We start from the raw sequence: 22,764 nt of genomic DNA, 5'->3' as shown, positions 1-22,764 counted from the left end.
CGTTGAAATTCTTTGTAAAGTACATGGGCACCTTCTGTAAAGATAAGTTCTATACATTGAGTACAGAGATGGGGGAGAGAATTTAGTAATTTGTTTCCTTCTAAAATTAGCAAATAACGATTACTTAAAAATTTCCCACCAAAATAGGTTCTAATGGATTGACAGAGAAAAACAAGTTTATGATAATGGTCTGGGGGAGGGTCTGGTGTGGTCTCCAGCCACAGAGATAGTGCAAAGGTCACCAGGCTAGAAAGCATGTCTGCTCCCAGCTTTCTGGGAAGATAAGAGGTCTTGCATTCCTTCTGCTAAAGGACAACCATATGTGCTGAACATTCCAGGTTCTCCTATGGTTTTATCTGTCAGCATAAAGACCTCCATGCTCCATCCACAGTCCCTTGCTGTTTGGTGTTCTGTAACATGGTCTGTCTTTGTCCTCAAACACTTTTTGGAAGTATAATAACACTCTCTATATATATCATATTCATCTTAAGGTTTTAGAATGTCATGAATATTAAATGCTATAGCTTTTTACTTAATTTCATAAATATATATTCTCATTAAATATAAGAAATAACTGGGGCTGGAGTGGGCTCAGTGGTTAAGAGCACTTGCTGCTTTTGCAGAGGAGTTGGGTTCGATTCCCAGCACCCACACAGCACCTCACAGCCATCTGTAACTCCATTTGCAGGAGATCTGATGTCCTTGTCTGGCCTCCACTGGCATTAGGTAGGCATGTGGTAGATGCATATGCATGTAGGCAAAACACTCGTATACATGAAATAAAAAATGAATCTTAAAAAGGGGGGGCCAGCACTTTATGTCAGGTGACCACAACCACCTGGAGCTCTAGGGCCATCCAGCACCTCTGGCCTCTGTAAGCACTTGTTCTCTTGTGGAACCCCCCCCCACACCCCCCCACACCCCCTCTCACCCCCCCCCCCGCATGTGCGTGCGTGTGTGTAATTATGTGTGTATATAAAATATATAATTAAGTAATTATATAATTATGTAATTAAAATAGTAAAAGCAAATCTTTAAAAATAAATCTTTTTTTTTTTTTTTTTTGTTTATTTCAAGACAGGGTTTCTTGAATAGCCCTGGCTTGTCCTGGACCAGGCTGGCCTTGAACTCAGATTTGCCTGCCTCTGTCACATGAGTGTTGGGATTAAAAACATGTGCCACCACTGCCTAGCAAGAATAAATCTTAAAGTAACAGCAACAAAAAGAACCTGATGAGTAATGGTTATTTTATTTGGGAATTTGTGTGGGTTTTACACCATGTCATTTCTGTGGAAATGTAGCATAAGAAGCATCACCCAGGAATGGCCATTCTTGTTATCTGAAATATTTGGACTCATGTACCAAACTCCAGTTACTTTTGACCTGGGTGGGTAACATTCCGAAAGCATATTTTCTCCACAAAAATGTATCTGAGGTGAAGACGTTACTGGATAATATTCCTTAAAAATCAGAGTACAAAGGTCTTCCTCATTTTGTTTCTAAAATACTTTAATGATCATCTAGGCATCATTTTATAAAAGGAAATAAATTCAGTTGTTTCTTGCTAAAGAGGGGGTATTTAGTAATTTGTCTCCTTCTAAAATTAGCAAATAACACTGACTTTAAATTTTGTCTTTCTCTCTTTTAGACCTTTGAAGATTTTAAAAATGACAAGCAAGCTGTGGAATACCAACAACGCATTGTGGATATTTTACTGAAAGCAAGTATTCAAAGATTGCATGTCTTTCTATTGATTGATACTATATTAAACTAATTGAAATTTTTATAGCAGGATTTGAAATAGTCTGTCTAGTGGAGCCATTTTTTACAGTGCTCGTATTATATTATGGTGTTTAGTCCTCAAGAGGTGAATGAAATATTTTTTTTTAATTAGGAAATTTTCTATTCATTTTACATACCAACCATAGATTCCCCTCTCCTCCCTCCTCCCACCCCCCAGCTTTCCCCCCCAACCCACTCCCCATTCCCACCTCCTCCAAGGCATGGTCTCCCATGGGGAGTCAGCAGAGCTTGGTACATTCCATTGAGGCAGGTCTAAGCCCCTCCTCCCTGCACCAAGGCTGTGCAAAGTGTCCTACCATGGGCACTAGGTTCCAAAAAGCTGGCTTATGCACTAGGGTCAGGTCCCGCTCCTACTGCCTGGGGACCCCCTATACAGTTCAAGCTAAACAATTGTCTCACTTATCCAGAGGGCCTAGTCCGGTACCATGGGGCCTCCACAGCTATTGGTCCACAGTTCATGTGTTTCCACTAATTTGGCTGGTTGTCTCTATACTTTTTCCAATCATGGTCTCTGAATGAAATATTAATGATTAATTGAAAAAGCTTCCTGTGTTGTAGTGTTAGACTGGATGCTGGGGTACAGAGTGAGAATCTTGAGAAATATTTATTTTGGTAATCACTTTATTAGTATGATTTTGTGTAATAATAGAGACAGCTTTATGAAATAATTAATGCCAAAAGTCCCTGTCTCTTTCCAGCCTTAGTTGGTTACTATGGTAGTACCATGCTCTGCCATGGCATTAAGATGATGGGTGACACTTAAAATGATTTGAGGATTATCTCAACCCAGCCTCAGAGGCGACAAAGGCCTATTTTAGGATTTGTGCTGATGCTGTGTGAGTGTGCGGAGACAGGCGGGTGCCTGGCGCAGCTCTTCAGAGGGTTTCCGTTGAAAGCTTAGAGTTATCACTCTTCATCTGCCCATAAAATAGAGGTTCCTTCCTTGTAGATTGCTTTGATTGAGAGGCCAGAATTAAAATGTCCTCTAGTTATATGTGGCACAAACATACTACAGCTGTAATATTCTTTGTAATATGCAGGGCATGCACACAGTATGGGCATCATCTCAATGTAGCTATTTATTAGCCTTGTAAGATAGGCAATAATGACTATGAGAATAACATTTTTGGATTCTCAAATAAAGTCAGCTAAATGAATCCAGGTGGTTAATGTAAAGAATTTTTATCTACATTCCTGGAGAGTCTACCTATTTGTAGACCTGCCTTTCGTCTAGCTCGTATTTTTCTGTAGATCTCTGTTAGATCAGTTGCAATTAAACTGTACCTGTGAGATAACTCAAAGTGACATAGCCTATTATGAAAATATATTATTCTTTCTTAAGCTGGACATAGGCAATCTGATCCAGTGGAGTGGCTTCAGAACCTCCAGGGACTGAGCTTGCTTTGTTACTATTACACTTAGCACATGGTTTCTGTCTGGTTCAGTGTAGCTGTTCGGGGCCAGCTGTTCCCCTGCAGCTAGCAAGCTGGTGTCAGAAAGACTCAGAAGGAAATGTGTCCTTAAGGAAATGCCTTCAGAGTTGCGTACTTTAAATCTGCTTATTGTATGTTATCTAGAACTTTGACAGCTACTAAGAGAGACCAAAGCATTATGGGTTGCCATATGCTCAGCTAAAAATTAGAGCTTGTGTTTATCAGTGAGGAGGGAAGAACAGATACGAGAGAGTATGTTAGTGCACTTTTACCATCAGGCAGACCAGAGGACCTTATAAAGAAAACGATTTATTTAGCTTACAGCGTTGGAAGCTGAGAGCATTGGGTAGCCTTGCCTGTTTGGCTTCTGGTGAAAGTCTCCTTGGCTGTGTTACAGCATGGCGTCAGTGGGTGTGAGAGTCAAGAAGCCAGGGAGATACTGTAGGGATCAGGTGTATTCTTTTGAGGGCAGCTCAGCATCAGCCTCGTCACAGAGCAATGTCTGCCATGACCTGGTTTCTGCCCACCAGACCCTGCCTATCAAAAATTCCACTGTTTTCACAAGTGGGACCAAGCTTCCAGCTCGTACACCTTGGGGAACAAGCTGTATTTAAACTATGGCCCAGTATATAGCACTTTTCGCTATGTCCATTGAAGTGGTTTCATATGACATCTAAGGGCCTCTATATTTTATAATCCCTGGCTACTCCATCACTGATTCCGTTCCCTCTCATCCCCTCTACCTCCACACGCATGCTGTTCTGCATGCTCTTCACCCATGCTAAGTTATTGAAGTCACCAAGCTTCTGTGTCATCGTCATGACTTACATCCTTTGCGTGGGTTTTCTTTCAGCCACTCATGCTCCTTCCCTCCCTTTCTGTCAGATTCCTGACCGCCTTCTGTGTCCTCCTACACACGGCTAGGCCGGGCAGAGCTCCTTTATGTCCTCAGGATACCGTGTGTTGCACTTGCGCGGTGTATTGCAATGGTTTACAGATTGTCCTGTCTCATCTTGAGCCTTCTGAAGATGGAAACCAAGGATTATTATTAGTGGTATTTACTGTATTAATTGTATTGATTATGTTATACTGTACTTACTATATCCACCGAGGCTTGTGGTTGTAGCATGTCCAGAGCATGTGCTCTCCAGTACCTGAAATCTAGTAGCTGTTTAAGAAACATTTATACATTGGTCAAGTTGGAATTTGAATCTGAATCTATACTGGTCTGGAAGGATGATCCCAGTGCCGAGACTGGGGCTCCGTAACTCCCCGTGGGGCTCCGTAACTCCCCGTGACTGTTCGCAGGCCGCTGTGCTTTCATGCCGTCACTGTTAGAGCTGCCTCGAATCAATGAGGAGTGAACATAGAGGTCACTGCTTTCTGGTGACAGGCTTGTACATGTGTGGAAGTGTGCTTTGGAGGGAGGTATTGAGAGCAGGGGAACAAATGAGTGACAGGGACAGGTAGACGGGCTCGTGTGCTATATGGTTGCAGAGGGAAAAACTCAAAAGACCAAGTGATGCCTAGGAAGTTTTTTAAGGCCTTTGAAATATTTTGGAGGAAAAAAAAATGGAGAAATTGTAAGATGGAATCAGTTAGACATTTGCTGAGTTGGCAAAGGAATCTGTTGTGAGTTGGAACTGCTTTTGTGGAAGGTATGTGTAAAGTCTGACAGTTTGGGACCTTACAGAGCAGAAGGAAGGGCTAACAACATAGAGGAGTACTGGTTGGGCCCTGAGATTGGAGTCTCAGAAAAGGGACCTTGGACGCTAAGCAGGGTGATGACTGAGCCGTGGACAGCTCTCTGAAGATCATGGGCTGGAACACGTGTTATGGGGCGACGTAGCTGGCTAGTGATGTAGATATGCAAGGAGTGTATAACTCAGGGTTATGTTTCTTGCCAGTGTAACTGGGCAGTGATAGTATACTTGACCAAGCACTGACTGTCCTCTTAAAAGCAGGAGGGCCAAGGAGGGGGTGTGTCGCTCACAAAGTAAGAAAGTAAGTCAGAAAGTAGGCCTCGGGGGACCGCTTCATAGCAGGCAAAATCTCATGCTTTGTGTCTGAGTAGAGGATAACGGGATGGAACTTGGAAGTCTTACAGTGGATGGCTGGATACTCTACCTTCACTTGTGGAAAATTTACCCCAGTTAATCCACTTGACAGCCCCCAACATGTAGGACCTTCAACCACAAACATCTGCATTCTTTCTTGTTAATGGCAGGATTGTCCAGCTACTGATCATGCTCAAATGTGTCACTTTTACGTTTTCCATGTGTAGGAACACTTGGCCTGGCGGCTGTCTGCACTGAGGCTCCCTGTCCGTCACTGCTGCTGCAGCACAGGACCCCCTCCCTCCCTTGGGCCCATGAGGTCACTCACACACTGGTCTCCCCACACTGTCTGTATCCCTGCTGTACACAGGATCACTAACCCCCAAAGCAGCATCCTTCTTTCCTTGTTGATAGGCAGATCTTTAGTGAGGTTAGCAAAATTAAATTAGAATTATTTTAGTAGGCGTCTCTAGGAATCCTAGAGAGAAACCATCGTTATTTCTTTGAATTCTTCTGAAATGCAGTTCTCATCAGTTGCTAGAAACATGACAGAAACCATCTCAGTGGTGTTTTTGAGAATATGCAAGTAGCTGTGTTCCTTCTCAAGATGGTGCTGAGCCCAGTTCTTGTACAGCTCATGAAAGAATCTTTGTGTGTGTGTGTGTGTGTGTGTGTGTGTGTGTGTGTGTGTGTGTGTGTGCGCGCGCGCGCGCTCGTGCATGTGCATGCATGCTTTTGATTCAAACCAGATGGAGTATTGCCTAAATGGTTTGTTTTGCTCACCAGGTTATGGTGGAGAATTCAGATTTCACCCCATCACAAGTGGGGTGTCTCTTTACATTCCTCGCCCGGCAGCTCGCAAAGCCCGACAATACCTTGTTTGTGAACAGAACTCTCTTTGATCAAGTAAGTGTCTTTAACAGTGAGACCTGGGGCTGGTTTCTTCTGTTCTCTGTTCATAGAGGACTGTGTTCAAGTGTGTCTTAATCATGTGTTCTGGGCAGTACGAGTTTGCCCGACGCCTAGCATTATGGGAGCATGGCCTATCATTATTCTGTCTTAACAGTTATTTGGTTACTCTAAGTTGCCTAGAACTTCTTGCTTCTGAATTTGCTAACTTAAGTGTCTCTCTTTGATAATGATAAGACCACATTGATCGTCTGGAGAAGAGCTTACTTTGGGAAGTCTGAATCTCCTTATAAATGACTCTCCAGGCGTTTCTCAGTCACAGTCAGAACAGCCCTTCGTGCCCACAGGGAGTATGAAGGCTACCTTCTGTCTAGAGAAGTCAGTGATAATAACGTGCAGTACTGAGCACTTCTCAGAGCCAGAAAGCTCTATGTGTGTTCACTAAGTTTTCCAGAGGTCCTAAAATCAGTCTATTTATCCTCATTTTTCAGAGAAAGCTCAGAAAGGTTAAATAACTAAAGTCAGACTTAGATTATTATTTTTTTTCTAGCAGAAATCTTATTATATGTGTTAGGATAGGATTCCGATTCAAGCGTCCTGACTGAAGTCCATGCCTTCCTAAAGTAAAGTGCTTCAGTTATATTTCTTAGCAGTAAGGAAACGTGTAGAAGCAGCCAGGCAGTGGTGGTATATACCTTTAATCCCAGCACTTGGAGGCAGAGGCAGGCAGATCTATGTGAGTTCGAGGCCAGCCTGGGCTACAGAGTGAGTTCCAGGACAGCCAAGGCTAAGAGAAACCCTGCCTCTAAAATCCAAAACAAACAAACAAACAAACAAATGAATGAATGAATGAATAAAATGTGTATAGGGCACATGCTGAATTGCAGGCATCCTGGAAGCCTGATGCTTCACACAGTACGTCCTCGGCTGGGACAACGCCGTACAAGGTGGGGATTGTTACAGGTGAGTGAGAATCAGCTGCTGACCCGGAAGGGTAACTTTTGCTGTTACTTCTGCCCAGGTCCTTGGCTTCCTCTGCAGCCCTGACGATGATTCCCGCCACTCTGAGAGACAGCAGGTATGAGCACTGGCACTCTTTTTGCTGGAGGTTGGGGGCAAGGGGAGTCTTTTCTAGTTATGCTCCTTGATAAAATGCTCTAACCAAAGCACTGAAGGGAGAAAGAATTTATTTCAGTTCATGTGGAGTCCATCGTGGCAGGGAGGTTTTCTCTGTAGGGGCTTGAGGCAGCTGGTTATGTTACTCACACTTGGGAAGCAGAGGGGGACAAACGATGGTACTCGGCCAGCCTTGTCCTTTCCATGCTGTCCAGACCCAGACACAGAGAATGGTGCTGCCCCCTTAGGGTAACTCTTTCCACTCCGTAAACATAATCAAGATAATCCCTCACAGCATGGCCAGAGGCCAACCTAATCTAGATCCCACCACCACCTCTACCCCTCCAACCCCCACCCCAGTGTGCCTGGAGGCTTGCTTCCTAGATGACCCCAGATCCTGTCAATCAGTACTCTGACACACAGAGTAAGCCAGAAAGGGCCCTTCTGTAGCAGCTTCACTACACGGAAGGGGAGATGATTGGGACATACTCCAACTCACAGGTGGTGGCAATCAGTGTGGATACAGGGAGGCGTACAGAGCTTGGCTGCTCAATCCAGTCCGAGTGGAGCTATCTGCTTCCAGCATGTCCCATCCTTCAGATAGCAACATCAGTGTCTGTCATGCTACTCCAGCTCAGGGTTCTGTCCCAGAACCACAAACTACAGGACCTTGAGTGCTGGCATGTTCAGTTTTGGGGGTATCCTAAGATGCTGCTGTATGGAGGACTCCATTCTGGATACTAGAATCCACCTGTCCCCCTACCCCAGTTAATCAGTGGTATAGCAACTGGCCACCATTCTGGGTACTAAGCCAGCCCACTTAAAATTGATACCAAACTTTATAAGTAATTAAGTCACAAGAATTTAGAGTTTTGGCTGTTGAGCTGCCTTCCTGGGTGTAGTGCAGACGTGGAAACTCTGATGAAGTATAGACTATCAGCAGTGAACCCTTCAGCTGCTCGGCTATGACCCAGTGACCAATGCAGACTGCTTCAGAACAAGGCCGGCATTTTGGTTTCCTGTTAAGCTACACTGAGTACAAATAACAGTGAGAGAACTTGTATGTTACACCTATGCACAGTGAGGGCAGATCATGGTGTGCGTGGTGTGTGCATATGACCTCTTAGTATGAAAAGCTTCATTGACAGACGCCTACTCCCAAATAACTGGCAGCCGCTTCCCAAATAACTGACTCGGAGACTAAATATAAGTTATAAATGCTTGGCCGATAGCTCAGGCTTGTTACTAACTAGCTCTTACAACTTAACCCACTTCTGTTCATCTGTGTGCTGTCCGAGGCTCCTGGCTTTACCTCTATGCCATTTCGTGTGTCTGACTCATTCTCTTACTGGCTGGTGACTCCTGACTCTGCACTTCTTCTTCCCATCATTCTCTCTGCCCCGAAAATCCTAGCTGCCAGCCAGTCAGCTTTTTATTAAACCAATTGGAGTGACAAATCTTTGCAGTGTACAAAAGGATTATTCCACAGCAAGTGTGTTTACTTTTCAGGGTTTGGCTGTAGTGCTTGGATGTGGCTGAGTCTTTGAAAGTCAAACTTTGAAAAACAGCCACAGCACCTTGGCCGTACTAATTACAGAGGTGCCCTGTTCTCATGGCTCTCCCTCCTCGGGTTTTGAAATAGTGAAAATTGATAACTAAGTCGTTCAAGGTCACAATTCAAATTAGGACTTGGCAACTTCTTCCCTGCTAACCCGGGGCTCCTTATACTGGTTGTCACGTAGCAGACTTAGTTTATGCAGCATTTCTTAGTGTTTTCCAGTGGTGTGCCTATAGTCAGTAATTAGCTCCCCCAAGTACAGTTCTGATATGAACGTTGCCGTTTATGTAAATTTATGTAAATGAGTAAGGCGAAAGTAAACCTGACTGCTCTGCCAAATCAGGTAACGCATTGCTTGTTATCGTTGTCTTCTAGTTAGCATCTAAGGCAGTGGGTCTCACCCTGACATTTTCATACCTCTGTCCAGCACTGCACACCACACACCCGTCCTCTCACACCTACACCACCACCCGCTGTTCTCTCCCATACTCCTCACAGACAGCGGTTTGGAATAAAAAGTAAAGGACTGCTTTTTCCCCTTCACAATGAAATGCCTGCAGACAGACACACTAGGAAAATTGCATCTATTTACTTAGTGTGTGTGAGTGGCAGTGCGCATGTCAGAGGACAACTCTCAGGGGTCAGTTCTCTCCTTGTCAGGCTTGGGGCAAGCCCCTTCCCCTCCCTGCTAGCCCAGACAGTGCCACTTTTTAGCTGAGCTGCTTTATTAGCATTTCCTCCATGCTCTCCACCAGGGGCTGACCAACTGTCTCTGTCAGAGATCCAAAGAGTCAGCATCTCAGGTTGTATGGACCACAAACAGGTCTGCCCTCTTTTGCTTGCTTGTTTTCACAGCCCTTCAAAAAGCAAGACTTCCAATAGCATTTTGATGATTTATAGGCATGCCACTATGGCTTATTTCGTCTTCTGTGTGTGGTTACAAAGCATGGAACTGGAAGATGCCTAGCTGCACACCTGTGCGCCGCCACCCCATTCTGATGCAGCTGCAGTGGGCAGAACCAGCCTCAAGAGCATAGAACAGCAAAAGAGGATGAAATCATAGGAAGTGCTGAGTTTTAAGTTTCATTACCTTTGGTTTTAACACACATAGTTACAAATTAGTTTAATTTAATTTAATAATATTGAATAACTTGCACACAAAGATTCCTGTTGATGGCAGTCAGCTGTAATGAGTTGGTAAGACTGTCTTCAACTCATTACATTATTTTATTCCAAACTGACAGAGTGAATAGATTTTATTCCTTTTTTATTGCATATGACAGTACATTCCAGCGCTCCAAACGGATTAAGTTTGGGTCTTGAGTGTAAAAATCAGGCCAGTCTTGCTTAACATCAAAATAATAAACAAGAAGTTCCTGGTGAAGGTTTCCTGGCCCCCTGACAAGGGTCGTGACCCAGATCTGCCTCCTAGCCAGCACGCAGGCCTGAGATCCTAACTGCAGCCTAACCCTGTTGGTTGTTGATCTTCGGCCACTATGGTAAAGTGATGTGAGCATCAGTATTTGGGGCTTTTATTGCTTTTGTTTTTGTCTTTGTTTTTGAAATGAGGTCTTGCTGTGTTGCCCAGGCTGGCCTAGAATTCATGATCCTCCTGCCTCAGCATTCTGAGTACTGGGATTATATGTGTGCACCATGACATCTGGATTAAAATGTCACCTTTTTTTGAGGCAACTCTCATGTGGCCCAAGCTGGCCTTGAACTCACTATGTGGCTCAATTGATCTTGAATTCCTGATCTTTCTGAATGTGAGGACTTTGAGCTATGAAACTGTTTCAGAAAAAACAACTCTATAAATCACAGAAAACAATCACTGATTTACACCAAGATTTCTTCAAGGTCAAAGTACTTCTAGAAAACAACTATTCTGTTCTAATGTTTACCCTACATGGAGTGACTAGATCCCTACAATAGGACCCATGTGGCAACTCACAGCCATCTGTAACTCCAATTCCAGGGGATCCAGTACCTTCTTCTGGCATCCACGGGTTCCACGCATGTGTACATGGTGCACATTCATGCAGCAAAACACTCGTACATATCAAATACAAACAGAAATGAGCTTCTTACAATGGTGTATACAGGTATTTAGAGGTTAATGTGAATGTATGGGGCTGAAAATGCTGTGGTATTCCCTCCATGTTTAAAAAGCAGAGTCATCATATGGTAGTGAACGCAGTCCAAAATACCATCAAGTAGTAATACACAAGATAGAAGGTTATGGCATGGGTAAATGGACCTTAGAGAACTAGTAAATAAAACAAACCTCACAGTGTTTCTACCCATTTGTTTTAAATCCTCAGGTCCTTTTAGAACTGCTGCAGGCTGGAGGCATAGTCCAGTTTGAAGAGAGTCGGCTCATCCGCATGGCAGAAAAGGCTGAATTGTGAGCTGTGTTGAAGCTGTATATTAATTTTTCATAGAACTGTTATTTCTCCTACATGAAACCTAGTTTATTTTGCATTTTTGCTATTAAAACTTTGTGCTGCCTTGGTGCAGGGAGGAGGGGCTTGGACCTGCCTCAACTGAATGTACCAGGCTCCGCTGACTCCCCATGGGGGACCTTGCCTTGGAGGAGGTGGGAATGGTGGGTGGGTTTGGGAGAAGGCTGAGGGGTGGGAGGAGGGAGGACAGGGGAATCCCCGTGGTTGATATGTAAAATGAACAGAAAATCTCTTAATTAAAAAAAAAAAAAAAAGAAAGAAAGAAAGGGCGTAGGCCGAGTGGTGGTGGCATGTGCCTTTAATCTCAGCACTCGAGAGGCAGAGCCAGGCGGATCTCTGTGAGTTTGAGGCCATTTGAGGCCAGACTGGTCTACATAGCAAGATCCAGGACAGGCACCAAAACTACACAGAGAAACCCTGTCTTGGAAAAAAAACAAGAGAAAGAAAGAAAGAAAGAAAGAAGGAAGGAAGGAAGGAAGGAAGGAAGGAAGGAAGGAGAGAGAGGGAGGGCGGAGGGAGGGAGGGAGGAAGGAAGGAAGGAAGGAAGAAAGAAAGGACATTAGCAATAGCAGCCTCAGTAGCAAAAACATGAGTTTTTTGTTTTTTGGGGGTTTTTTTGGTTTGCTTTTGTTTTTTGCCTTTCATATGAATTCTAAAAATTAGCAAAATGTTCAGAAATGTATCGTATGAATTAAAATATATATTTGTTTTAACGTGAAAGTGAGCAAGCAGTCTTCCTGTGCTTCACCTTATTTATCCCGTACCGGTCTGTTTGGTGTTTTGAGACAGGTTCTACTGTGTAGCCCCAGCTGCCCTGGGGTGTGCACTGTAAGACGTGGTTTGTCCTGCTGCCACCTCCACCTCCCAGGTGCTGGCGTCACATGCATGCCCAGCTCTAGATGTTTTTATTTCTTAGATTATGACAGTTATATTTAGTAGAAATGATATACAGTTTAGCATAATAAATAAGGTACAGTGTGCTAACTCTTACCTAGTTTATTGTATTTAGTTTTGAACAAAGAAACAAGTTATTGCAAATTATTGATACCTAGCACCAGCTATTTCTTTAGAAAACAGACAGCACACCATCTAAGGCCTTTGAAAACATGGCATTCGGCAGCACCTTCAGGCAGGAGGCAGGAGAGAGGCAGGCACTCCTCTCTCTTAGAGACATAACACCAACCACATACCCTTATCTGACATTCCTGGGAACAGGTTCCAGAGGTTTGCAGAGTTCAAATATTTGCAGGTGTTTACTGTGTCCCTGATGTGAGATTCCGAGTCTGAGATGCCCTTGTATAAAAATTCTTAGATCTTTATTTGGCACTGAAAATGACATCATTCCCTTTTACACACGCTTGAGTAAAGTTCTGAATGTCAGAAGCACATCGCCACCTGCCTGTTTGGCAACTGAAGTCTGTCCTTTCACATTCCAGTTATCAAATCTGTGAATTTATGTATGAGCGAGCACACCAGTATGACAAAATCATCGACTGCTACCTGCATGACCCGCTGAGAGAGGTAAGTAGAAGCTGCTTCACCCCGTCTGAGCCGCCCTCACCCTCTCCCCCAGCCGTATTCACTTGGTTTTTGTTGAGTTTCTGCTGTAATTAAAATGTGGAGTCCCTGAAGTTTGAGTCTATAACTCGGTGATGGATACTGATAGTAACCAAATGTAGAATTAAATAGTGTGCTCGGAAAGCAGGGTGGAGTGTGGTTCTGCAGGAAAACAAGGGACTGTAGCAAGCAGAGAAGTCTCAGGGAGTGGTGTGTAATCTGACTCTTGACATTAGAGAAGCCACTCAGAGGTGAGCTCTGAGATAGAGATACATGGGGGTGTGCACGGGGCGGGGGGGGGGGAGGGCACAGGGAGGAGGGCATGGGGGGCAGCGCACGGGGGGGGGGCGGCGCACGGGGGGGCGGGAGGGCACGGGGGCAGCGCACAGGGAGGAGTGCACAGGGGGGAGTGCAGAGGGGGGAGTGTTCAGGGAGGAGCGCACGGGGAGGAGCGCACAGGGAGGAGCGGACATGAAGGCCGCAAAGCTGGGGAAGATGGACATCTTCAGGGCACTGGATGGAGATCACATGGGTGGAATGAGAATCAGTGCAGATGGAGCATCCTTGACAAGGGCAAGAGAGATCTGAGATGAAATTGGCAACGTGGACAGGTTTTACCACAAACCAAAGTCCACATTCAGTTAGGTCACTGAGGGTTAATAAATTGAGACCAGATGTAAGTGGAGTAGACTCAGAACTTGGAAGAGTCTACCTATGGCTTACATCTCATTCTTCCTGTTTAATGCCAGTTTCCATAAACTATCTCCAAATCCAAATGGTTTTTCACCTCCTAATAATGTTTATCGTGCTGGTACTGATAGCAACAGTCTCTGAATTCTGCTTCAGTGGAGGGCTGAATGCCTTGTCTTGTGCTCCACAGGAAGACGTCTTCAATTACATCCACAACATCTTATCTATCCCTGGCCATAGTGCTGAGGAGAAGCAGTCTGTGTGGCAGAAAGCAATGGATCATATGGAGGTACTGACTCCAAGTCCTTAAGGAATTTGACAGTTTCGTGTTTTTAGCATTTTCATGCCTTTTCTCCTCCCATTCTCCTGCGTCTCTCACTAGAACCCTCTTCTCAAGTCCCCCTCATACTTTTGTCTTAGTTAAGGTTTCTGTTGCTGTGAAGAGACACTGTGACCATGGCAACTCTTATAAAGAAAACATTTAATTGTGGTGGCTCCCTTACAGTTCAGAGTTTCAGTCCATTATCATCATGGTGGGAAATGGTGGCGTGCTGGAGCTGAGAGTCCTTACATCTTGACCCAAAGGCAACAGGAAGTGAACTGAGACACTGGGTGTGGCTTGAGCATATATGAGACCTCAAAGCCCACCCCCACAGGGACACTCTTCCTCCAACAAGGGCACACCTGCTCCGATAAAGCCATACCTCCTAATAGTGCCACACCCTTTGGGGTCCATTTTCTTTCAAGCCACCACAACTTTCACATCTTCTTTGTGTGTGTGACCCACTGAGTGCCCAGGTATGGGTGAGAGGTTATTTACTGGAGCAACGACTATACCACTGAAGAAAATAACACCCCTCCCCCAGCTACCATTACTTGCCGTAGTCTCTAAGGGTGGGCGGGAGCCTCATGGGCCCCTCCTCTAGGATGAAATGGTGATGGGCTCAGTGTTGTGCAGATGACCACAGCTGCAGTGAGTTCATGAGTGCATCGGCTGCGTCATGTCCATATTTCCCCTTCCTCGGCTCTTACTTCTTCCCACCCCTGCTCTGTGATGTTCCCTGAGCCTTGGAGGAGATGATATAGCCGTCCTGCGCAGGCAGGACTGAGGTGCAGGACCAAGCGCGCAGGCAGGACCGAGCGCGGACCGAGCGCAGGCAGGACTGCGCAGGCAGGACCGAGCAGGCAGGACTGAGCAGGCAGACAGGACTGAGGCACGGGACTGAGCAGGCAGGCAGGACCGAGCACACAGGACTGAGCAGGCAGACAGGACTGAGGTGCAGGACTGAGCAGGCAGGCAGGACCGATCATACAGGACTGAGCAGGCAGACAGGACTGAGGTGCGGGACTGAGCAGGCAGGCAGGATAGAGCAGGCAGGCAGGACTGAGCAGGCAGGCAGGACCGAGGCAAGGGACTGAGCAGGCAGGCAGGACTGAGGCACGGGACTGAGCAGGCAGACAGGACTGAGGCACGGGACTGAGCAGGCAGGCAGGACTGGGCGCGCAGGACCACCACTTGTTCTTGGTCCTGTAGCCAGTTAAGGTTTCCGTATTGACCTTACCTGCTGTGTAAGATTTGCTAATGAGGGCTGCGCACCTCACTAACTTCCTTTGACCAACTGGAGCTGGTGCTGAAGTATGGGGCACATTCCTTACCTCAGATGGGGACCAGAGCTGGGACTGTTAAACCTTCTGAACTGTACCATTTGAATGGGTATTTTCCAGGTTAACTTTTGCTAAGTAGTGACAGATATTATAGGCGTTTTCCTCAGTTCTTATACTTAGCTTTTCTTTTTACATAGTTCTTTATTGATTCTTTGGGAATTTCACGTCATGCACCCCAGTCCCTCTCATCTTCCGGTCCCTCCATATCTGCCCCCTCCCCCTTGTAGCATGCACCCCCCAAAAAATTAATTTAAAAACAAAACAAAACAAACTACCCTGCTCCTCCGTCCTTCCAACACCACTTCATCCATCCCAGTGGCATCGGGAGCTGCAGTGTGTCACCAGTACACCCTTTTGTTTAATCAGTCCCACCCACAAAATGTTCATTGCAGTGACTCATTGGTCTGGCTCAAGGCCTCTGGCACACGGTCATCACCTAACACTCACCGAAACTCCTCTCGATATCTTGCGGTTATCATTATGCAGGACCAGTCCCTTCACGCACTCCAGCAGGTCATAGATGGGGTAGATGTTAGGGTGGACAAACCCAAGGCCCAGGATGTGGGTCTGAGTGGTAGCTGAGCTGGTCAGTCAAGGCCACTGGGACCGCCCCCCTCAGCTCTCCATGCCAGTGGTGAGGGGTGGTGCAGGGGCCAGCCCTCCTGCTGCAGTGTCTAGTGAGGGGCAGGGCCAGCTATCCCAGGGACAGTGAGGGGCAGGGCCAGCTCAGCACGGGCCCTTGGATTTCAACACATGTGGTTCCTATTATTCCCTGTGGTAACACAGGCCATGGACATCATCACAGATGCCAGCTGCAGCAGGAACATAGACCCAGACATGTCCTCAGCAGCAGCTTGGGCCCAGATGTCACCGTGGCCTCCGTGGCAGCACAAGTCATCAAGTTCATTATGGCCCTGGTAGCAGCAAGACCCTCAGGCACCAAGATGGTCTCAGGTGTCTGTCCAGACCCAGTGCATCTGCTCATCCTCTGGTGGCAACAGGAGCCACAAATACCAGCCCAGACCCTGGCTGCTGCTGGGCCACAGATCCTGGGCCTGGATGATCCCTTGGCCCTGTGTGGCAGCGCAGGCCACCCAGATTGTCATGGCCCTTGTGGCGGCACTGCCCTCAGACACCAGCATGGCCATAGCCCTCAGACACCACCAGCATGGCCATAGCCCTCAGACACCAGCATGGCTATAGGTTGCATTCCAGACCCCGGGCATTTGTGTGGTCTTTGATGGTACCATGGGCCATGGACATTAGGACCACAGACCTAGACATGGTCCTCAGGAGCAGTCTGGGCCTGGATGTCACATGGCCCCAGATGGCAGTGCAGGCCGCTCAGATTGGCTTGACCCCCATGGCAGCATGGCCCTCGGTCACCAACACAGACCCTGGCTGCCGTAGGGTCATGGACCCAGACGTGGACCCTTGGCAGCAGCACTGGCCTGGACAATACCATGACCCCAGGTGACGCGCAGGCCATTCAGATCAGCCTGGCCTGGGCAGTGGCACTCTCCTAGGATACCAACATGGCCACAGTCATAACACCAGGGCCAGTTCTACTGTTTTGTCCAGACAATGTGCAAGGCCCTCTCTCCCAATTGCTATAGGGGGCATAGGAGTGGGGCGGGGTCAGCTCTCCTGTCCTCACACCCTCAGGGCTGGCTCATCTGTCCCCCCCACCCCCCCACCCCAACACACAACAGGGTCAGCTCTAGTGTGCTGTCCAGGCAGGGTGAAGGGCCTGCTCTCCTATGCGCTGCAGCTGAGCTCAGCCTGCGTTCTTATAGCACCCAAGACCACCTGCCCGGGGTGCCACCACCCCATCAATTGTCAATCAAGAAAATGCCCCACAGATCTGCCTACTAGCCTGTCTGATGGAGACATTTTCTCAAGTAAGGTTCTTTCTTCCCAGATGACTCTAGCTTGTGTTGAGTTGTCATAAAACTAGCCAGGACAATTTTTGGTAATATAAACTTTTTCATAATATTCTGCAGATCTGTCTCTTACATCCATAAATTGTGGGAGCCCACAAAAGCTTCCTATTGAGATCTGAGCTTGCTTTACACAGCAGGGCTGCATTAGGGGATGGCTTGACCACATGCATGGTCACCAGGTGTCTGGAATGGTCTGCACTTGGCTGTGCTCGGGAGAGGTCTTTTGCTCCATCCCTTGGCATTCCATTAAAAGCCCTTTTGAAGAGACAGAAGGGGCTGGTGGATTTGGACCGAGGCCCTTCCGAGGTTATCCTGTGTTTTCTGTCTATCTTTCTCCTCTATACTTCTATCTACATATTCCGCATTTCTCCCTGGGGAAATAAGAGGGAGCTGGTCTCCCTCACATAATATTTATCTGAAGATGGAAAGTCTACCCACCTTCTAGTGTCTTTTTCAGTTTCCTCCTTCAGTGCTCTAAAGTTTTCACTGAAGAAGTCCTTCCCTTCCTTAGATTTATTTCAAAGTTTTCATTTGTTTGTTTTGTTTCTAGCTATAGTGAATAGGATTGCTTTCCTGATTTCTCTCAGTGTGTTCATTCCTGGTATATAGGGACAGTGACTTTTTTTTTTAATGTTGATTTTGCATTCTGCTAGTTTACTGAAAATATCAGTTCTGAGAAGTTTCTGGCAGAGTCTTACGATCTTTTACATATGAGATCATACTGTTGGCAAATAGGAGTGAGTTGACTTTGGTGTCATTCCATGTTTTAATGGAAATGGCTTCGCGTTTTTCTCTTATTTAGTATAATGTGGCTGCAGCCAACCTTTATTATGTGAAGGTATGTGTTCTGTTCTTTCTCACCCCAAGGTTTTTATCATGGAGGGATGCTGTTGCATGTTGGTAAAGCCTTTTTGTATGTATTTACATGATCTGTGTTTTCTCTCCTTGAATCTACCCATGTGGTGTGTTGCATGCATTGATTTGCACATGGTGAACCATCCTAGCACAACTGAGATCAAGCCAAGGATACAGTTGATGGGTGTTGAAATGAATTTCCCACTATTTGAGGACTTTCGCATTCGTGTTCCTCTGGGATGTTGACTGCAGTACTAGTTGGTATTGTGTCTTTATCTGGTGTTAATATTGGGGTAATGTTGGCTTTTACCACGAGTGTGGCACTGTCCTTCCTCTTCCTATTTTGTGGGAGTTTGGGAGCATTGGTGCTGATCCCTGAAGGTATTGCAGACCCTCCCCCAGACACCCCTTCCAGGCTTGTGCTCTTTCAGCTGGAAGACTTGTTTTTGTTTCGATCTCATGTTGGGTATAGATTTGTCTGACTTGTTTCTGTCTTCATGATTTAATTTGATGGGTTGGACACATAGACATTTAGCCATTTTTTTGTAGCTTTCCAGTTTATTGGAATACAGGTTTTCAGAGCATGCCCTCACAATCTTCAGTATTTCACTGATGTGTTATAATACCTCAATTTTTATCTTTAATTTTATTAATCTGGATCTTTTTCTTTTGGTTAGTTTTAACTGTGGGTTTGTCAATCTTGTGAAGAATCAACTTTGTGTTTCATTGATTCTTCATGTGTTCTTTTTGTTCCCATGACTTCCACTCGAATGTTTTCAAAAATATTTTGTTTTATTTATGTATGTATATATGTGATAGTATGTACACATGTGTGTACAGAGTTCGAAAGAGGACATCAGATCCCTTGGAGCTGGAGTTACAGGCATTTGTGAACTGCCCCATGTGCATACTTGGATCCGAATTCTGGTTCTCATGATTGAGAAGTCTTAACCACTGAGCCATCTCTCCAGCTCCTCTGTCCTAATCTTACTGGTTTGAGATTTATTTTGTTCTTATTTTCTAATACACTGAAATGCATCATTATTTATTTGAGTGATCTCTGGTTTTTAAATCTAGGTATTTATGGCTGTAGGCATTTCTTTTAGAACTGCTTTCATTGTATCAAATTATATCTGGTATGTTATGTTTTCATTACCATTCAATTCTAGGAATTTTAAATTCCTCGTGATCACCTCTGTGAACCATTCATCATTCATTGGTGTGCTGGTCAGTCTCTATGAGGATTTGTTGATGTTGTTTTTCTTGGAGTTCACTTTGTACCGAGTTCTTGTTGTAGTTCCTTGTGATCAGACAGAATATAAGAAGCACAAATTGATGGATTCTGTTTGAGTCTAGTACGCTAATCTGCACCTTTTCATTGGAGAATTGAGGCCATTAGTGTTTATCAATTGTTGAAAGGCATTCATTAATTCCTTGTATTTTGTTGCTTTTCGAATGTTTAAGACTTTTCTATTCTTTCTGCTCTCCTGCTCTTCTAGTGCGCTTTATTCTTCTAAATGACTTCCTTGATGTGTTTCCTTTTCTCTTCAGTATAAGGGATTCCTTCAGGTATCTTCTGTAGTGTGACCTGGGTGGTCATGGTCATGAACTCATTTGGTTTACATCCAGCTTGGGAAGTGTTTTCTTTGTCCTTTGTTCTGGTTAGGTCTCTGTTGCTGTGCTGGAACACTGTCCAGAAACAACCCGGGGAAGGAAAGGGTTCATTTGACTCAGGATAGTACATCACTGGGGGAAGCCACGGCCGGAGTCTGGAGCAGGAACCAGAACAGAGAACATGGAGAAAGCTGCTGACTGTCTTCCTCTGCTGCTTTGCTTAGGCAGCACAGGCCCATCTCCCCAGGCACGGCACCACCCACAGTGTTTTGGCCCTCCTGCATCAATTAGCAATTAGGAAAATGCCTCACAGACGTGCCCAGGGAGCCATCTGACAGGCAGCATCTCAAGTTGACAAGCAAGATCAGCTGTCATGAGCCCACTCACGCCTCGTCAACCTGACATGCAAACCTAATCATGATTAAATAATAACTTTCCCTTTTTGGTTTGTATTCAGGATCTCATGTTAATATTAATACCAAAATATAAAACACAACCCCATCAGTTTAAAAAAAATCCAAATTCTCATTGAAAGAAATCCAAAAATCTATTAACTGTGGGTAACTAGAAAAATCAAAATAAGTTGTATACTTTTTTTGGTTTTTTGGGACAGGGTTTCTCTGTGTAGCTTTATGCCTTTCCTGGAACTCGCTTTGTAGACCAGGCTAGCCTCGAACTCACAGAGATCTGCCTGCCTCTGCCTCCCGAGTGCTGGGATTAAAAGGCATGTGCCACCATCGTCCAGCAGTTGTATGCTTCTTAATCCAAGAAGGAAGAAGCAGGCCACAAATATAATCAGAGCAAAGCAAAACTCAGATCCAACAGTGTACAAATGCTTCCTGTCTGATACCTTTGAAGAGATTCGCCCCGGACTTCTGAACTCTGATGGGCATGGGTAGCCCTACCTCTCCAGTTCTGCCATCCGCAGTACACACAGCTTGTCTCCTCGGCTCAGTCCAGCTCCACCCCACAACTACCTCTGCTCTCGATGGTCACCCATGGTCCAAGCATCTCCAATCTGCTGGAGTCTCCGTTGCAGCTGAGGCTGCACCTTCAGCAATGGCCTCCCGGCCTCTCTCTTCAGAAACTAACCTTGCCACATGGCACCAAGCCTCAGCTGCTCTCCAAGACCACTTCAGTCCTGGACCTTCTGCTGCAACTGAGTCTGCCCCTTTACCAGTGGCATCCCCTGGCCTCTCATAGTGCCAGGCCTCCGCTGCTCTCCATGACCCCTTCGTTCCTTCAGAACCAACACCATGTAAAAGATTCTTTGACATTGCTGAATTCGACTTCCAGCTTGAGCTGCAGCCTTGGCTCCCTGGACCTCGTCTTGTGTGTTCTGACCCTGAGGAGATATTTCCCAGAAGATTTCACCACAGTGGTGCTAGTCTCAGTCATTGTCTGTGTAAAGCAAAGGTTTCCCTTCACAGATTCTTATTTCAAAATACCACACAAGTGGCTTGGATAGTCTTTGAGGGGTCTCCCACTTCCCTCTGGAGCTTCACAAGGCAGGCCTCCATCACAGGTGCCGCTTTCAGCCTTCTTGACTTCCAGCTCCCACAGAACAGCCCATTCAGCCCCAAGTTCCCAAATCCTTCATCTTCCTCCCGTAAAACATCAGGTTCATCAGAGCAACAGCCCACTGCCCAGTGCCAGCTTCTGCTCAGTCATTTCTGACCCCGGGCTAAAACACTGATTAGAGGGGCTGGAGGGATGGCTCGGCGGTTAAGAGCACTGGCTGTAGAGGTCCTGAGTTCAATTCCCAGCAACCACATGGTGGCTCACAACCATCTGTAATGAGATCTGGGCCCTCCTCTGGCCTGCAGGCATACATGCAGGCAGAACACTGTATACATAATAAATAAAATAAAAACAAAACAAAACAAAAGAACACTGATTAGAACCAGCTTAGGGGAAGAAACATTTGGCTTACAGGTCACAGTCTGTCCTTGAGGGAAAGCAAGGCAGGAACTGAACCAGAGACCACGTGGGAACACTGTTCCCCTGACTTGCTCAGCTGCCTTTCTTAGACAGCCCAGGCCCACCTCCGCTGGATGGTACCTTCCACGGTGGGCTGGGCCCTCCTGCATCAATCAGCAGTTAAGAAAATAGCCCCATAGACATGTCCATGGGACAAGCTGATGAAGACATTCAGTTGAGGTTTCCTCTTCCCAGGTGTGTCAAATTGATAGTCAAGATTAGTGTTTGGTTGTGAAGGTAGGCCTTTCTGGAAGTACTGATGGAGGTTGGCAGTTACTATTTCAGAACGTGGAACACACAATTGCTTGCCCTTAAATTTTAGTGTTTCTCTTGAGAAGTCTGCTGCATTCTGATGGCTTTGCCTATATGACTTAGTACTCATCTCTTGTAGTTTCCAGTATTCTTTCTTTGTTCAGGATGCTATAATGTGATTTGGTGAAGTCCTTTTCTGGTCATGCCTGTTTGGCATTCTGAATATTTTCTACATGGAGATGGCTATCTTTGTCCCTTGATTTCAGAAAATTCTACTACGATTAAAAATTTTTTAAGATTTATTTTATGTATATGAACATTTTGTTTGCATGCATGTATGTGTCCCACGTGTATGCCTGGTTTTCACAGAGGTCAGAAGAAGGCATCAGATCCCCTGGAACTGGAGTTACATGTGGTTGTGAACCACCATGTGGTGCTGGGAACTGGATCCAGTCCTCTGCAAAAGCAACAAGTGCTCTTAACTGCTGAACCATCTCTCTAGTGTCCCCTGATAGAACTTTTTTCCCTGCTATAACTTTATTGACTATATTCTCATTCTCTTTCATTCTCTCTCTCTCTCTCTCTCTCTCTCTCTCTCTCTCTCTCTCTCTCTCTCTCTCTGTCTCTGTGTGTGTATGTGTGTGCGTGTGCATGCACACACACATTTATGAGGTCCAGAAGTCCATCTGGTGTGTTTTCCTCAGTCTCCCACCTTGTGTGTTTGAGGCACAGTCTCTCATTGAACCCGAAACTTGTCAGTGGGCTAGACTGGAAGACCAGTGAGCTGCAAGGATCTGTGCTTGTCCCACGTTCCGGGGTTATAGAAGCATCTGCTGCACCTGACTTTGACGTGGATGCTAGGCATCTAAA

At 45.8% G+C, this 22,764-nt stretch overlaps 1 protein-coding gene across 5 annotated transcripts in view; it reads left to right on the top strand.

The window, feature by feature from the left end:
* The window catches only part of Vps8 (VPS8 subunit of CORVET complex), a 236,527-nt gene that overhangs the window by 108,573 nt on the left and 105,190 nt on the right, over positions 1-22,764 (top strand). For all 5 annotated transcript variants that reach the window (XM_052740097.1, XM_052740098.1, XM_052740099.1 and 2 more), the window contains 6 exons: positions 1,649-1,720; positions 6,080-6,199; positions 7,224-7,280; positions 11,198-11,280; positions 12,775-12,859; positions 13,776-13,874. In XM_052740097.1, the coding sequence (XP_052596057.1) occupies positions 1,649-1,720; positions 6,080-6,199; positions 7,224-7,280; positions 11,198-11,280; positions 12,775-12,859; positions 13,776-13,874 (516 nt within the window). The remainder of the gene's footprint in view (positions 1-1,648; positions 1,721-6,079; positions 6,200-7,223; positions 7,281-11,197; positions 11,281-12,774; positions 12,860-13,775; positions 13,875-22,764) is intronic.

The sequence above is a fragment of the Peromyscus californicus genome, unplaced genomic scaffold (assembly GCF_007827085.1).
Source record: "Peromyscus californicus insignis strain IS unplaced genomic scaffold, ASM782708v3 Scaffold_16__1_contigs__length_79575227, whole genome shotgun sequence".
Taxonomy (NCBI): domain Eukaryota; kingdom Metazoa; phylum Chordata; class Mammalia; order Rodentia; family Cricetidae; genus Peromyscus; species Peromyscus californicus.
Note: the sequence above shows the minus strand (reverse complement) of the source record. Positions and strands in the feature narration are given on the sequence as shown.